The sequence below is a fragment of the Branchiostoma belcheri genome, unplaced genomic scaffold (genome assembly GCF_001625305.1).
Source record: "Branchiostoma belcheri isolate BF01 breed outbred unplaced genomic scaffold, Haploidv18h27 scaffold41, whole genome shotgun sequence".
In the NCBI taxonomy this organism is placed as follows: Eukaryota; Metazoa; Chordata; class Leptocardii; order Amphioxiformes; family Branchiostomatidae; genus Branchiostoma; species Branchiostoma belcheri.
Genome location: NW_017804032.1, coordinates 2304089 through 2320804, shown reverse-complemented (window position 1 = coordinate 2320804; position 16716 = coordinate 2304089). Strand labels below are relative to the sequence as shown.

The 16716-nt window shown below is 42.4% G+C and overlaps 2 protein-coding genes across 2 annotated transcripts; both read right to left on the bottom strand.

The window, feature by feature from the left end:
- Nucleotides 1-246: 246 nt before the first annotated feature.
- LOC109477846 lies at nucleotides 247-5863 on the bottom strand. Its single transcript, XM_019779267.1, has 9 exons — nucleotides 5689-5863; nucleotides 3947-4357; nucleotides 3290-3685; nucleotides 2653-3015; nucleotides 2287-2402; nucleotides 2135-2179; nucleotides 1811-1911; nucleotides 1517-1676; nucleotides 247-1149 (listed from the first exon to the last, which is right to left on the bottom strand). The coding sequence occupies exons 1-9, from the start codon at nucleotides 5825-5827 to the stop codon at nucleotides 964-966; spliced, it is 1917 nt and encodes a 638-aa protein (XP_019634826.1). The 5' UTR covers nucleotides 5828-5863; the 3' UTR covers nucleotides 247-963.
- A 1343-nt stretch (nucleotides 5864-7206) lies between these two features.
- Nucleotides 7207-16685, bottom strand: LOC109477830 (atrial natriuretic peptide receptor 2-like). The gene is made up of 17 exons (XM_019779248.1): nucleotides 16656-16685; nucleotides 16265-16343; nucleotides 15227-15335; nucleotides 14673-14822; nucleotides 14328-14405; nucleotides 13793-13897; nucleotides 12654-12725; nucleotides 11812-11980; nucleotides 11135-11287; nucleotides 10800-10974; nucleotides 9988-10128; nucleotides 9742-9865; nucleotides 9412-9480; nucleotides 8861-9035; nucleotides 8257-8355; nucleotides 7865-7956; nucleotides 7207-7378 (listed from the first exon to the last, which is right to left on the bottom strand). The coding sequence occupies exons 3-17, from the start codon at nucleotides 15326-15328 to the stop codon at nucleotides 7271-7273; spliced, it is 1812 nt and encodes a 603-aa protein (XP_019634807.1). The 5' UTR covers nucleotides 15329-15335; nucleotides 16265-16343; nucleotides 16656-16685; the 3' UTR covers nucleotides 7207-7270.
- Between the last annotated feature and the right edge of the window lie 31 nt (nucleotides 16686-16716).

Below are 16716 nucleotides of genomic sequence, written 5' to 3'. Positions count from 1 at the left end.
TAATTCATATTGTATAAACAGGACGTGCGGTTTTGCCCTCTACATATTGTCACTTATCCGGTCAAGGCTCAAGATATCATTCTGCCGCATTCCATCCGCATGACATCTATATGTATACTTCCGGATAGTTTTAAAACGCCATGCCACCTCTTTGAAGTAGGTCATTAGACCAATGAGGTTAGACTTTGATTTAACTTTAAGGTTTAAGCAGAGGACAACACATTTAAAACTAGTGACAAGAAACAGTCACTGCGACGATGCCATTTATTTAGGGGGAGAATAAGCCAGCTTCAGAATCCTGACATCCATAGTTACTGTACCAGTTGTGATGCGTAGGGCTATTCCATTGAACAAGTTCGGGGAGGGGTGCCAGAGAGCAACATTAAAAGAGGTCTATTAAGTATATAACATTTGCATTTTATGATAACAGTCATCCACACATAGCTTTCATAAACTGAACAATTTTAACTTCAAGGGATTTTAGTGATTACTTCAATATTCATACAAACGCGTACCTTGTTACTGGCTATATTAGAACTGTAATTGGTATAGAGAGATTAAAAGTCACTACACAATGTCTGACCTAATGAAAATATAAGAACCTAAATTGTACCAATTTGGCAATCAAAGCCACATGTCTACAGATATATCAACATCGCTTGTGTCACCAGTAACAGAAATGAAGATTATAAAAATGTATTAATAATATAATGTTCAAACTTCGGTCTTACTGTATTGCCTCTACTGCTGAGAACCAACAATACTTTATTGCAACTCCCACGAACATGCAGCTACGTTACTCGTTTCCTGTTTTGCAATTGCTGTATCATTCACGTTGCATTTCAAGACTCATTGTGAATTATGAGACCATATATGAAACGGATACATCATTCTTTAAAAAAAACTTCCTTTCGACAAAAATGTTCTGACTAAAATTTGCAGCTGCATCTTGGCAGCTTTTACTTAGATTTCAGAAACATGTTTAGCCACGACCAATGTGAAGATCAGTCTGGACTTGTCTGCCTCATCACGCACGTTCGTGATCAGCCTATCAGCTGACACCGACTGGACGTTCCACTGCAGGCCGCCGTTGTATTCCTCCGCGTCCAAAAAGTGTTCGACGGGCGACAGTGCGATCTCATCTGCTGGCTGTTGGAAATAGAAATTTTTTGTTAAATAACATCGTTGCATGTGGAACAGTGGAAGGTACTCTCAGTTCTAGCTCAGTTTCCATTGCCTATTTGGAGTTTGCAGTGCTGAAGCCGCCGAAACTTGACACCCAGTGTTGGCGTAACATCGGCAATAGAAATCTGGGGCGGAAGGCTCCCCACTGCACACCGAGTACTGAGAAAGGAACCAGTTACTTCGGTACTTTTGTACTAGTAGTAATCAACAAATGACTACTATCCGTAAACATGTCTACGACACTATCTAGTACATACATGGCAAGGGCGGTAACACGGTTCTACCACGTTCCTGGCCGTTACACTGAAGGATTACCCAGCATTCTCCTTACCTTGTTCCACGACTGGAACACCACCCGGCAGTCCCAGTCCGACTCTGACCGTTTCCTACACGGCACAGTGAAGGTCCAGGGGACGACATACCGCACGGTTCCGTCACTAAAGATGGACGCTTCTGTTGTCAGGGGCAACGGCATCTCCTCTGCCTTAACACTGGAGAGAAAAAAAGCGTTTTAAATCTATCACGATGTTGACGAAACTCATCAAACTGTGTGTATATCCTGTTCTCAGGTTAAGAGCAATGACATTTTTAAAACCAATGTAAACCAAAAAGGTATTGTTCGCACCCTGATATGAGGAAGATGTCCGGCATCCAAAGGTATCTCACAGATATCTCCAGCCTCCTCACTCCCGTGTTTCCGTAAATCAACCTTTTGTCCTTCCATTCCTGTATGAAGATAAATTGATGCCTCTCGTATGAGCTGCTGATGCAATATTTCACATTTGTTTTTAAATAAAATTCTATATTTAGCTGTTCAAATCATGCTTTTATGATTCATCAACGAGCTGGTACATGTCAAGTTGTGCAACAAAATCTACATCATTCATGCAACCTTCAATGGGTAGTAGGTCTACAAAGTTGAAGACAAGACGTCGAAACGTTAACCTACCATGTTGATCCAGGTATGTAGGGTAAGAAGAGCGTTCTTGGTATTCTGGTAAATGGAAAAGAACGACTTGTCAGGCTATGTATTCAATAAAATTTCAAATTTAACAAGTTATAATTCATCTCATAGGCGACTGAGTAGACAAATTTGCATACGAGTGCCAGGATTCTTCGCAAGGTCATGCCGATGTTGACGGTGGTTGGCCCCGTGTCTGGACGTAACCTCCTGTCATAGTCCCGCAGGATCCTATCAAGAAGCTCGGATGGTGACACTGGAAAAGTAGAGACGCCATCTTGTTATACCGCTTGACTGTACTCAACACATGAGATTTCTTCTGTTCACAGCCAAAAGAAATCAAGAAATCTCTTACTTTTGTCAAGAAACAAAATGTTAGGTTCAGGATCTCCTGTCCTAAGACCTGAACACAGCTTAGCTTTAATATATTAAAAATATAGCTGAAATACAAATATAAGGCATAAGTAGCCTACTGCTTTCTGGTCTAATAAGGTTTGTGTGCTTACCGCTAGGCGGCGCTTCTGTTGGCTCGACAATGCCTACGCAAGGCGCCTCGTCGTCAGGTGGTAGGTAGTTGCAGTTGAGGCTTTCTGGCCAGCTGCGCTCCATACACTCAGCCCTCACTGCCTCACAGAGACTGCGGCAGGGGAGCTGCGGTATCTCATCGCTTCCGCAAGGTGGCGCATACATGTGACACACAAACTGCCTCAGGTGCGGAGAGCAGTCGGGCCCAAAATGGGTCATGAATAGATGCTCGATCTCCCGGCTTGCTTCCTGTTGATCTAGAATGTCCTCTCTGGCATGAGGGAAACGCGTTTTGCCGTACTGTAAGTTCTGACAGTACGGTATAGTGATGTCCTCGCATTTACCTGTAAACAGTGAAAAACATATAATGATTATTATAATTATAAGACATTTCAAATCAAGCTGGGGAAATAAGTCCTGATAGTAAAGATTATGGTTGATTCTTCATTGAAGTTGTCCTGATGCTTGATTTTTATTTTGTATTGTGCCGACTGAGAAAGAATTGTGGACAGTGAAGGATATACATGTACAATATATTCTTCCAAAGTGTCTTCCTTGCACCAGATTAGCTGCGTGCAGCATCATATCGAATTAAAACGTCAAACTGCTAATCTTTACCTTCTGCTGGTGGGTATGTCGGAGGAGGAAGGGTAGGAACGTGTCCAAAACAGTCTTCCTCTTCCCCTACTGTCGGCAGTAGGTCACACTCTAGTGATCCAGGCCATCTGAACCCAAACTTGCTCATCCAATCCTCGCAGCCCGACCTGGCGGCCTGGCACAGGCTCCTACACGGGCGCAGGGGCGGGGCGTTCCGCTGCGAGTCGCAAGGGGGCGCATACATGCCGCACACGAACTCCTTCAGATGCGGGGAACACTGGACTTTCACAAGCGGGAAGAACATGTGGGCGTCCAGGGATGCCGCTTCTTGGCTGCCCTGGCCCAGGTGGTTAGGGTAGCCAGCGGTGCTGTAGCTCACGTCGGCGCACAGTGGTATGGTTATAGTCTCACACGTCCCTGAAAAGTAACGTCGCTGAGATAAAGTAAGAAGAACCGGTGTACTTACATATGCAAGCGATCGCCATAACGTCACGGCATAGCGAGTGGTAGACAAAAGGTGAGTGACGATTGGTTGATTTGCCTCCCAATAATTTGCATATGTCTTCAACTAATTTGCATGTATATGATGCGGACAAAAACAGCGATAGCTAGTAGTTAGAGCATCTCATTAACAGTTGTCTCAGACGTGAATACCATTATGTATGCACTCAAGCTCACCAGTGAATGACTGAGCGGATGTCCTCTCCACATGCCCGTTGCATTTTTCTTCCCTGCGGTCTGGGAACTGGGAACAGTTGAAGATCCGTGGCCAGCGATACCCGTTCGCCTCCAGCCACGGCAGACAGTCGTCTTTCGCAGCCCTGCACAGACTCCTGCAGGGGTACACTGGCAGGCCGGTGTCGTCCTCAAGATTATCGCAAGGGGGCGCGTACAACAGGCACGCCAGTGTCTTGAAATGTGCCGAACACTCGCCGTTGATGATGACGTCGAGGAGGTGATATTGTGCGTCGTTCGCGGCGTGGTCCTGCTTGCGGTGGCCCAGGCGGTTCGGAAACTTGGTTCTCCTGTAACCAGCGTCTCTACACATGTCCATCTTTATGGACTGACATCCCTGACGGGCCTTCTTGGCTGTATAGGAAATATATATGCATATAATAATATGCACAGAAGACAATAGGTCGTCTTGGACACAATGCTTAATGCTTGTGGCCTATGGGGGAAAATCAGGACCTGCAAAACTCGGTCGTCCTAAACCGATGGTCGTTTTATGGACGTGGTCGTTGGACCAAGTTTGACTGTATAATATTAATAAGCCTAGACTGCAATGGGGTGCGAACTAGTACTACTTATAATAAGCAGCCATATGTTATCCAGGTAAAACTATTCTACGTTACGCTCCAATTTTTTTTCGCTGCCTGCGTTTCATGACGTTAAGGTGTTTAACCAGAACAAGGAGGTTAAATACTTGTATTTAACCTTCTTGACCAGAATTACTAATGTTCCTTCATATGATAATGGTTATATAGCAACACGAATGTTCCCTCATATGTTACCGTGTAATATTAGCATTGTATTACGTAATTCCAGCTGAACCATCTTCAGTCTGGCCACGTCTTTCGATTTCTTCTAAGATCTGAAACGATTTTCCCGTCCTTAAGAATTTGTATTCATTTCAACTTCACCATTCATTCGGCCAATTTTACAGAGAGATCCGTCGCCGCAGACCTTTTGTACTCAGATTCTGTAGCTACATTGTTCAGGACAGAATCGCGAGTCAGATCACGTTATGTCGCAGACAAAGACCCTGGCGTAACTATGGCAACGCTGTCCCTAAACCCGCGGTTGGTCCATGTGCAGACGACCTCTCGTGCATACTTGTACTGTTGTTGTTGTTAAGATCCTTATCTTTCCTATATAAGCTGTCTAGGAAAACTAGCCCTAGAAATACGGATAAAAGCAGTACAAACATGTGTTTGGGTGCATCAAAAACTTCAAAAATTGTCCATTCAATACGCTGACTGATTTTAAACGACTGACGAAGGATTGGACATCAAGGGAAGTAGTGATGTTAAAATAGATGATCCGTCTAAATATCAATCATGACATTTATGACTGGCCCCTGTGATTGCACATGCACACGATTTAGTATGACAATTTAGAGCATTCTTCGAATGAGGCGTTGGCCATATCTTTAACTTCATTTAATACATTCCCGTCATCATTCATGTGCCTCGAAGCTTTTAAATATAATTACTGTTACGAAAGTAATATGTACCCTCGCTGGGCACTGCGGTGAACGAGTACATGTTACGCTGGTACAATTAGAAAGCTCCAAAACTAAGCGTCATTTTTCGTGCCAGAACACACCATACTAGAGAACGGAATAGTAAACAAAAATAATTCCTTTCATGAAACTCGTTGAATATTGATCAGAAAGACCCGTGTATGCCTGGCCGTACCTGTGATACAGGCCACCGACACCGTCAGCACCAAGAGCAGACCTCCCCACATCATGGCCTCCTCAGGAGACGATATGACCGAGAAGCGCAGCCAGCGGCGGAAAGACCGACCAGACTTCCACCTTCTCAGACCGCGCATTAAAAGTCAAGTCCAGTCAGCTTGTTTACAAGGAGGAGTTCGATTCTCAGGGTCATCTCAGGCGCATGCGCTTTGTGGTGCATTGAGAATGTGTGTATGTGGGGGGGGGGGCATCTCCAAGAAGATTTTTCGGTGGCTGCAAAGACGGTATCAAATTGGCCTGACAGTATCCATTTGCCAGGCAGTTTCCATTTGCCCGAGGCTGACGTAAAAAACGTTACCTGTACAGTAAAGAAAGTCCGATAAAATGCCTAAAACACGCCAAAAATAAAAGTCAAACCTAAACCTCTGCTTGGAGAGTGTGTGTTTGTGTGTGTGGGGGGGGGCATTTGGGATGACAGTTGTGGATGTGGTCATACAACATTAGAAATGAAACAGATTCAATATGATCCAACTACATTTAATAACATGAATGTTCAGAAATGCCACTACGAAACAGTTAAAAAGTACGTGACTGATAATTGGATAACCTACAAAACAGCTCATTATTTGTCAGGCGAGTCTGTGACTTTAACTTACAACGGTGCATGCAGTAATTGCGCTCCAAGCGAACACCAAGATTATTGCAGAATCTTTCCAGAAAATTAACTAGGTTAGATCTAGATGAAAATGACCTAACAAGCTTCACGATATTTTCAAAGGACTAAAAACAAAAATGACTGAACGAATTACGGTCACGTTTTCTGCCATGATAATCTCCTTACAGAAAGATACAGAACCACGCATTGGTAATAGTAAACTTTTACCATTTCATCATCTATCTCTTACAGCATGTCCATAATACATTATGCAAAGATCGATGATGCACAAAACTGTTCCAATCAAATGGCTTATGCACAAAAAATCATCTTGTAGATATATTTGAAACCATACATGCAACACGAAAATACGTAGTAATATAGGCCCTTTCTTTCTAGTTCTGAAAGCTCCAGGCCGTTAACATACGAGAAATGACTCATCTGATACCAACATGATACATAACATCATCTAAATCAGGGTTGTTAAATGACCCATAAACTATGTACTGGATGTTTTGAATGCTAGAGCTACTATATATGGTTTCAGTGCTGCAGAGTTGTTTCCATAGTCTCTGCCATTGATATGCATTACCATTGACCAACTAAACAATACTAAATTCTCTGCTTCACATTCATTTTGGATATCTTACAAACTAACATGACGTTTTCAAGCTAAACAGATGCTTACATATCATCAAGAACACAACACATGAATATTGCTTATCAACACATAAGAAGATACCAAAACGGTTTCCAGCATTATTAGCTCCAGTTGTTAAAGATCAGACTACATAGATATCCCTAAAAAAATGCTGTTTTTTCCCTAGTCTTCCCTCTGGAATGTTCATGAGAATATTAAGAAGACGATTGAGTCTCGGTCTTCTCACCATCTTGAGAAGAAACGTAAGGTTGCATACCACTTCCCTTACTTAAACTCGTGTTCCTCCAATGGGGCGGCAAGAGTGACGTCAGGGAGGTCAAAGGTCATGTCCGAGCGGCCATGGAGCCAGTATGTCTCCACCATACCCTTACCCTGTACAGAGATAAAGTTTTGTCAATAACGCTATTATTATTCACAGTTGTGATATCAATTAGTATTTTGATTTGCTTTTTCGATTAATTGAATTTAGTAGTAGTACTAGTAGTAGTGGTAGTAGTAGTAGTAGTAGTAGTAGTAGTAGTAGTAACGTTAGTAGTGGTAGTAGTAGTAGTAGTAGTAACGTTAGTAGTAGTAGTAGTACTAGTAGTAGTGGTGGTGGTAGGTGTAGTAGTAGTAGTATTAGTAGTAGTGGTGGTGGTGGTAGTGGCAGTAGTAGTGCTAGTAGTAGTAGTAGTAGTAGTAGTAGTAGTAGTAGTAATGAAACTTGTAGTAGCAGTAGAAGTAGGTGGTGGTGGTAGTAATCAATGGATCAACAGTCTTTCAAAGGAGCTAGGTATCTTCTCGTGCATTACCCACTCACATACAACAGAGTAAAAATCATCAATTAATAAACAATCCAGACAGGGTTTATCGATTTACCTTGATGGTGACCTCTCCACGTTTCTCCATGATAAACGTGCCCATGTCCAACAGTAGAACATAGCTGGTCCAACTCACGTGGATCCGCAAAGCTTAACAGATGAAGTCAACAAAATAACAACTCGTCAATAGGGCGGATACATCATATGATATTCAAGAGACAAGTCTATTTCTTCAATAATTGTACTAGATACTTATAAGTCAGTTAACAATGGGTTTTGTAAGCATGAAATTATATTCAATAAGTAAAGTAATCCCTCTCATACAGGATTATTTTTTTAGCAAGAGCACGTTTTTGAAATATCACATATGCCAACAAAATCATGTTCAGCAAATATTTGAGCGAATATTGTACGGTTGTAATCACGACTATTCAGTTTGTGTCTCCTTACCCAAGCCACTGGACTCCATCCGTGAAGCTGTGTTGACCGTGTCTCCGAACAGACAGTACCGAGGCATCTTCAGTCCGACCACACCGGCAACTACAGCTCCTGGTGAACAAGAAAATGTTAGAGTTACTACAAAGCAATCCAGTTGAAAGCAACACCATGTTCATTGGCCTAGCTCCTCATGAACTCGACATTATCGGTACACCAGGAAGAATAAGGTGTCAAGCAAAATGATGGGCATAGTCTTTTAATTAAAGAAAAGTCACGCTTGATACACTAGCACTATGTTGTCGAGAAATAGTGTCTTATATTGTTACAGAATTAAGTATGTTGTTTATTGTTAAATGGCCTGAAGTTTGCTTTCACGATGATAAGAATAATACATATGCATATCAGTAGCTGAAAAGATGGCAAATTCTGTGCCATCTTTTCAGCTACTGATATGCATCGCACAGAAAGAAGCAATTCGCTGCCGATGTGTGGCTGGGGTTTACGGAAAAACCCCTGGGTGCCTGCCAGCCTGGCTACCTGTCTGGTTCACATGCAATGTGTTGTTGCAATCCAAATTAAAGTCTAAGAAATCAAACAACAATTGTTAACAACGAACCCGTGTGGAAGCCACAGCGCAGCTGTAGCTGTTTCTTGGGAATGTGGCGTATGGTGAAGTTTTTCAGGGAAGAGAGTAGCTCTAGGGCCATGGTGGCGATCTCACTGACATGGCGGTTCCCGTTCAGTTCAGGCAGGCCCGAGGCTACCATGTACGCATCACCGATAGTCTCAACCTGAAACACCAACCAGGGTTAAAGATTCCCACTATAGTCACCAATGGTACAAAAACATTACCCTTATCAGGTATCTGACGAACCAACTTCTAAAATACGTCAGACAACACCTAGGCCTGTTTGAGACGTTAAGGATCATTGTCTGTGTTGTCTGGAGTATTTTAGAAATTGATTCGTCAGATAACTGATGAGGGTAATGTTTTTGTACCGTTAGAAACTATAGTGGCTTGGTGTTCCAATCTGTAGTTTCTTGAAACAAATTAAGTGTAGCAGTTACACATCATGCTGTATTACTGTTCTGCCTATTCCAGAGAATTTGTACCTGAATATGCTTTGCTTTAATATGTGCCTCATTCGTTATAAGCGACCGCCTTACCTTGTAAACATCATACTTTTCGATGACGCCGTCAAACAACGTGTACAGGTCATTAAGGAAGTCGACAACCTGATGCAAAAAAAAACAGAAGCATATATACTTGACGATTTAAACTTTAAATCTGTTACTGGTACATCATTAATATTGAAAAAGTCTTCAAACGATAATAGTTTAAACCCTGAGCTTTTTAAGTGATCAACAAAGATCCATTCGACCTTATGTGAATTAAAGGTGATACATTGTTTCCAACGCTTATTGTGGTTATCTTCATGTGCTGCATGTGTTTCCTAATCCAGACATGAGGAGGGGGAAAATGAGGATACCCCATACCTGAAGCGGCGAGCTCGCTGCCGCCAGCTTGGTGAAGCCCACGATGTCGCTGAAGTACACAGTCACAGACTCGAACGTCTGCGGCGGGATGGTTTCTCCACATTTCAGTTTGTTGGCCACAAACCTGTTAATAGAAAGACGATATAGTATGAGTACTGTACCATTTTTAAAAGATAACAAATTATAAGTCTTTCTTTCATCAATAATTGAATGTTTTCCCAGGCGATCTTGATATAGGATCCTTACACTGGTATCATCCGGTAGAGCAGTTCGTCTGTCTTCCTCTTCTCCTCGTCCAGCTGCGATGTCCGCTCCTGGACCAGCTCCTCCAGGTTAGAGGCGTACTTCTCCATCATGGAGAACATGTTATCCACCACACTCATCAGCCTGGAGAACACATGGAGAACATGTTATCCACCACACTCATCAACCTGGAGAACACATGGAGAACATGTTATCCACCACACTCATCAACCTGGAGAACACATGGAGAACATGTTATCCACCACACTCATCAACCTGGAGAACACATGGAGAACATGTTATCCACCACACTCATCAACCTGGAGAACACATGGAGAACATGTTATCCACCACACTCATCAACCTGGAGAACACATGGAGAACATGTTATCCACCACACTCATCAACCTGGACAGAACACATGGAGAACATGTTATCCACCACACTCATCAACCTGGAGAAAACACTGAAAAAAATCAGTCTTGGAACAAAAGACTAGAAAAAAATGTGACAACTAGAGAGGTAACATTCGCAAAACAAATGCATAATGTTCACCTTCGCAAATGGTCTGCTCTGTTAATTCTTACTCAAACACATTCATATGTATGGTCAGACAGGAGTCTAAATCCCTCCTGCTATAAAATTGCAACATGATGTAACCCATCACCAGCTACCATGGTGATAGACTGTCTGGTTTGGAGAAGAGAAATAGAGAAAACGTAGCAAAAACAACACGTTTTCCTTCGGTAAACATAAAAACAGTAAAATCACAATATAATGTGGTGATAAAAAATCAGGGCAGATAGAAAACTAACTTTCCGCCGTTCATCTTCTTCAGCCAGCTGAGAATGGAGTCGAAGGTGGGTCGGCGGTCTGCCAGCTCGGTCCAGCATGACTCCATCAGACGGTGCATCTCGTGGGGACAGTTGTCCTGCGGAACGAAGGGACGGTACACGGGCTCCTGGCCAAACTTCACCGCCTGTATAATACCTGGTATGAAAACAATAACTTAAACAAATTCAAGAAAGCCATGATTCAATCTGGTATTACACTTTGATGTACTTGAATAAAGCCATAATTCAATAGTATATTATTGAAATATTACTCCCTGAATTTTAACGATGTTCACGTATAATGAGCGGTTTCTAACCCTTTGGATCCAGGACGGACTGTGCGCTGTACGGCCCGCTCCGTAGCGCGATCTCTGCCAGGATGATCCCGTACCCGTAGATGTCGCCCTTCTGTGAGCCGTAGTTTCCCTGGGCAGCGCATCGTAACAGCTCCGGAGCCGTCCAGAACATGTCTGGGTTGGTGCAACAACATGTTTATCTCGATGATAAGTATACAAATTGATTGGTTGGTTAGTTGGTTGGTTGGTTGATAGGTTGGTTGGTTAGTTAGTTAGTTGATTGACGGATAGCTACAAACACTGATATATACAGTGGGCCGTGCATGTTTCTCGCACAATTAAAGCAATTGACGAAAGATTTGATTGTCTTTACTTTTGGCCCCTAAAGTGTTCATTTCATGATACTTGTTGTTTACAGACTTTGTCAAAGATTTTAGAAGATCATCCACAATATGCAACCTTGTAGAAACACTATGGTAGAGAGGGAGACAAAAATACCAATTAGCTTAGTTGACGACTGGTCCAGCAAGTAATCTCCAAGCAGATCTTTTAGTGCACGTGGTTGCAAAGATAGAATCAAATTGACCAGCTAGGTTGTATCCATTGCCAGACAGTTACCATTTAACTTGGGTGACGGAATGGTAACTGCTTGGAGATTATCCAACACGTTCCTACAGAAAAACATGTCCATTCCATACCGGTGTAGCGAGCGTGTTCGGACTCCCAAGCCGAGTCGTCCTGGTCACACTTGAAGTCGCCCATGCCGTAGTCCGTCACCTTGACCACCCAGCGACTGTCCACCACACAGTTAGACGACTTCAGCCGGCCATGGGAAGCAATGGTAGTCCCATGCAGGAAGGCCATTCCCTAAATCATTACGTAGAAACATTACATTAAATGTGTGTGCCCAGGGATGTCTGAAAAACAGACCCGTAGATCTGAGACATACTTCAAACTTGACTTGAAACACTACATCAAGTCAATACGTATTTCTGGTTTTATTTTCTAGTATCTCATATTTAGAAAGTTGAAAGAATTTAAAAGGCAAGATCTCAACATGGCTCTATTTAACATGGAATCCAAAAAAAGTGACAACCGGCATACTTACGTGCATTTCTGCCTCCACGTCTAGGTATATTCAGTGCACATTGCCTATCTATAAACTGGATGGCCCCCCAAAAAGTGCCTGATATCCAGCTTTTCGTAATGGCCTGACACATTTGTCATAGGTCGTCGTATGATTTTGATGACGCAGATAGATTTTTCAATCAGCTGCAGGCTGTGCAAGAATGAAGCTGCAACCACTGACAATGATGTAATACAATCCTCTTTGTAGCAGGACATTTACAGATGGATTTTTTTGCCACAAATGCACAAATATACCAAGAATGCTTATAGTTCGTAGGACGGTCGTGCGACCGTCGGATGTGACTGGGCCCTAACCAAGGATGGTTACATGTCGGGACGACACCAGAACTCCACACCTGAACTCGACACCTGAACTGGATACCAGGCAACCCACTGGTCTGATAACCCTCACCTTAGCAATGTCGACAGCAATGGACATCTTGAAGGCATTGTCAAGATTTATGCTGTCATTTTCCAGGAGATCCTGGATGTAGAAACACGGTGAAGGATGACAACATAAAAGATAGGAATGGGGGAGGAGTCACGATGTCATGAGCAGCTATTTCTCTGGTTTCCCAGGCAAAAGGGGAAGCGGGACATCAGGCTACCTATTGACGGCATAGCCATGGGGGGAATGAGAGAGAGAAGATACACAGAACAACCTCTGTGATTCGAGATAAGTCAGGTAAGTGAAGTCACCAGGCAAATGTTCACTCCAGTAAGAAGGCCCTTAGATTGAGGACATTTCAACTGTTGTGCCCATTGAAACGACAAGTAGATCCATGATCTTTTATTTAGTATCACTTGTGTCTAAATGATCAACGATAGAACCAGAAACAATTTTCTTTCATATCTGCAAACAATTTCATGCCACAACACATGATTTCCTTTCAAGGGGTTCGTACGAATTTAGTATGGAAGCCCAACTAGGATGGAGAGTCACTGGCAGGCTACCGTATAGATATGGGAAGTTTCTGGGGACGATCAGCTACTCCATGACATCATGATTACCCCTAAAGTGAGCGCACACAATCATGATGGGGCGTGCAAGACTACGTTACCTTTCCGATATCCGTAGCGAACGACATCTTAAAATTGTTGTCGAGCTGAATGCTATCGTTCTCAAGGACGTCCTGCGGTGAAGTAACGCAATAGTTTGGTTCATATAAAGATGCACTGCCTTACCAGTTCAGAAAAGAGCAAGAAATAGTCATGCATTTATGTAATAGAATTATAGAATCATGATTATTGCTCAAGGTGGTCAAAAATCAACAACAATCGTAGAGTGGAACTCGTTGTCACCACGTGCAGTAGTGGCATTATCACTTGATAGTTCTGCTGTTAGATACGCAAAGGTTAGGAGTGACAGGTCGTTAGGTGTACTGCATAACTGCTGCTCAACGGTGTGCCTGCAAAGCTGGTGTGTTCTGCCGTTATACAGCAATACAGAATCACAGCCTTGATTTTGTGTTTGTCAATAAAAATTCATGCACGGAACTTCATGATATATAACAACACCCATCAACCATGCCTGGTACTCTAATAACTGACCTGCAGACTTCCTTTGGAACAGAAGGCTGTGATGAGGTAGATTCTGGGCGGGTAGATGCAGGCTCCGACGAAGATGTTGACATTTTCATGGAGCAGGTCCCTCATCTGAAACAAGGCATTTTGCAACTTCAAATATTTTGTGAAAAGTTCAATCAAAACGGGTAAGTCAAAAGATACATGGTGATGCTGATGCCCATCTTGAGGTGCAGATGAATAGATGGTAGTTATGAAGAGAGCTAGGACGGATGTCATAGAAATAGATATCAAGACCATTGAGTCACTTGAATCTGCTTGGCTCATGAAGCATCATCCTGCGCCACCTTGAAGCTTTTCACACTTCCGTTGTACCAAAGCTTTCTGCCAGAGCTTTTCGTATCTTTTGGATAGTCGATAGCAAGAAAAAAAACTCAAATACTGTTTGTGTTTGGTCCATAACTTGAACACTCTCTCGTTTGGTAGACCTAGCATCTCACGGAACGTTAACCTTGCAGTGTCAAACATGTCTACATAGTAAAAGGTCTGTTTATTGCATTACCTGTTTGAACTCCGTCAGGTGCTTTCGTGTGACCACCAGCTTCTCCTTTTCTATCTTCTTCATGGCCACCACGTTACCCTGTTACAACATCCCATGGATAGGTACTAAGTACACACACACGTGAGGATATTGCTTCAAGCCATACCAGCATTTGGTCAAATGTCTGTGCTGTTGTAATAATGTGATCATGTATTGCTGTATTCAACAGGCCACATTACGTGACATCCTTCAGAAATCAACCTGATACATCGTTGACTAACATTGATATGTTTATACATAACTACGACACTGATTTTGAAAAGTTACATGCAATACTGTGAACCATGTGTGTGTTGATTTCCTGACCTTGTATTTTCCGATGACAGTTTTCCCGCTGCTGATGGTGTGGAACATGTTCTGATCGGTGTTGCCACTGCCTGAAGACGTGTGAGTGTGGCCGCCGACACTCTTACTCATGCTCTTACTCCCAGTAGCAGCCTGAGAGCCACTACTAACCTGAAATACGACGTCCAGCAGTGTTCATAAAAGACATTTGAATAACTACATCAGGTTGGGAAGTCATTTTGGAACGGTTACACTGTACTCTACAGCTGTCTGGCAGAATCAGCCACATGACATTATACTCGTGTTAGGTCAGCAATGGCAATGGGTCATAGGTTGCTGGAGGTCTATATCGTCCTCCGTCCCGGTTTAGAGAGGGTCGGTACGATTGCCTCCTCTACTTCTCCCACAAAGCAGTTGTGATAGGTATGATGCAGAATCTCAATTGGAGTTGTAGAACAGTAAACCGTTCCATAATGTACTTTACCAACTTTCATGCTCGGTTGGGAAGTCGTTTGAAGGTATTTTTTTAATCTTTCCTATCTTTCTATCTTTCTCTCACAACCGCCTGACCTCACCTGAGATGTGGTAGTGGAATGACCAGTAGGATGTTCGGGTAGGACGATGTCGGCGTAATCGACTATCCAAAGACTCTGGTCATTCAAATTCTGCTCGAGCATGCACTTCCTGAGATTTGGGAGACACGAACCAAAGTGGAGTTGCCAAGAAAGCGGGCACGATTTGTAGTCGGGGGTGAAGGGCTTTGAGATGCCCTAGAGCTAACGGCTCCGTACAATACACAAGCACATCAGTATGCAGCAAATCACTTCCCAATCCATACAAACAAATAATGAAAAAAAGAAAAAAAGAATACAGTATGATGAGAGGCTGGTTTTAGTGGCTGCAACACACTGATGAGCTTGCTGCCTTACTCCGTGTTTTACTTTACCTTGTCCGTCGAAGAGGTCGACCTGTGGTCGTGATTATCGATGACAATGTCCTGATAATTGACGATCCACAGGCTGCGATCGTTTAGGTCAGCTTCATATTTATAGCGCCTGGTCATGTCAAAAGCGATGTAAGAAAAAAACGTGAGCAAATAAAGGTGCAAACTGTAGCCACAAATTCAACAATAGAGGGAAATATAACCGAATCATGAGCGACATTTCGGAATAAGCATGCTCGCTGTCCTCTAGTAGAAATGACATCTACAACAGAGGTTTAAAGGTGGCATGCCGGTAACGAACTCAGTATTCCACTCACCAGATCCGGACTCTTATTGTGTACTTTTATTTGACAAGGCAGATGCTTTGTATTAAATTCTGTTAGTTTTATTTTATGTTGTTTGTACCTGTAGAGCGCAAGACAATGCAATTCATTAGTTGGCTGCAATGTGGTTTAAACTTTGGAATTCTACTATTAATAATATCATCTATCAATAAACAATGTATTTCACTAACTAGAAGGTCGAAGTGCATTGAAGGAACAAAAAACTTTCACAAACGTCACAAATGCAATAATACAAAGAGTATTTAATACTTGGACTTCCGCCCCATCACCAGTTCAGTACTGTCAGTAACTACTACACATGTAGTATGACATCAAGATGCACATACCTGTACCAGAAGAATATGACTGTTGTGGCCAATGCGATAAATGTTACGGCAGAACCAACTGCACCCAAGACAATCTGGTCTGAAATTCAAACAAACGCACACAATTAAGAATGACACCCAATGGTACATTCTCATAATGTGGTATCTTTCAATGTCAAAATGTAAAATTCAATACATAATTAATAGTCCTCGAGATGCCAATTTCAGCTGTAAATTCTTAGAATGTAGTATCTTCCAATGTCAAATTGTAAAATTCAAAAATGCCAATTTAAAGAAAAATATCATATATTTGTATGTATTTCATCAAGGGACATTTTCCCTCGGTTCTCAATACATGTACACTTGGAAAATAACCAAGATGCGTTATGCATCTTTTAATTGTATTTGGTACCTTTGAATCTGGATACGTCTTGTAAAATGTTCATCGCTGGAATTAAAACATTTGTTCCATT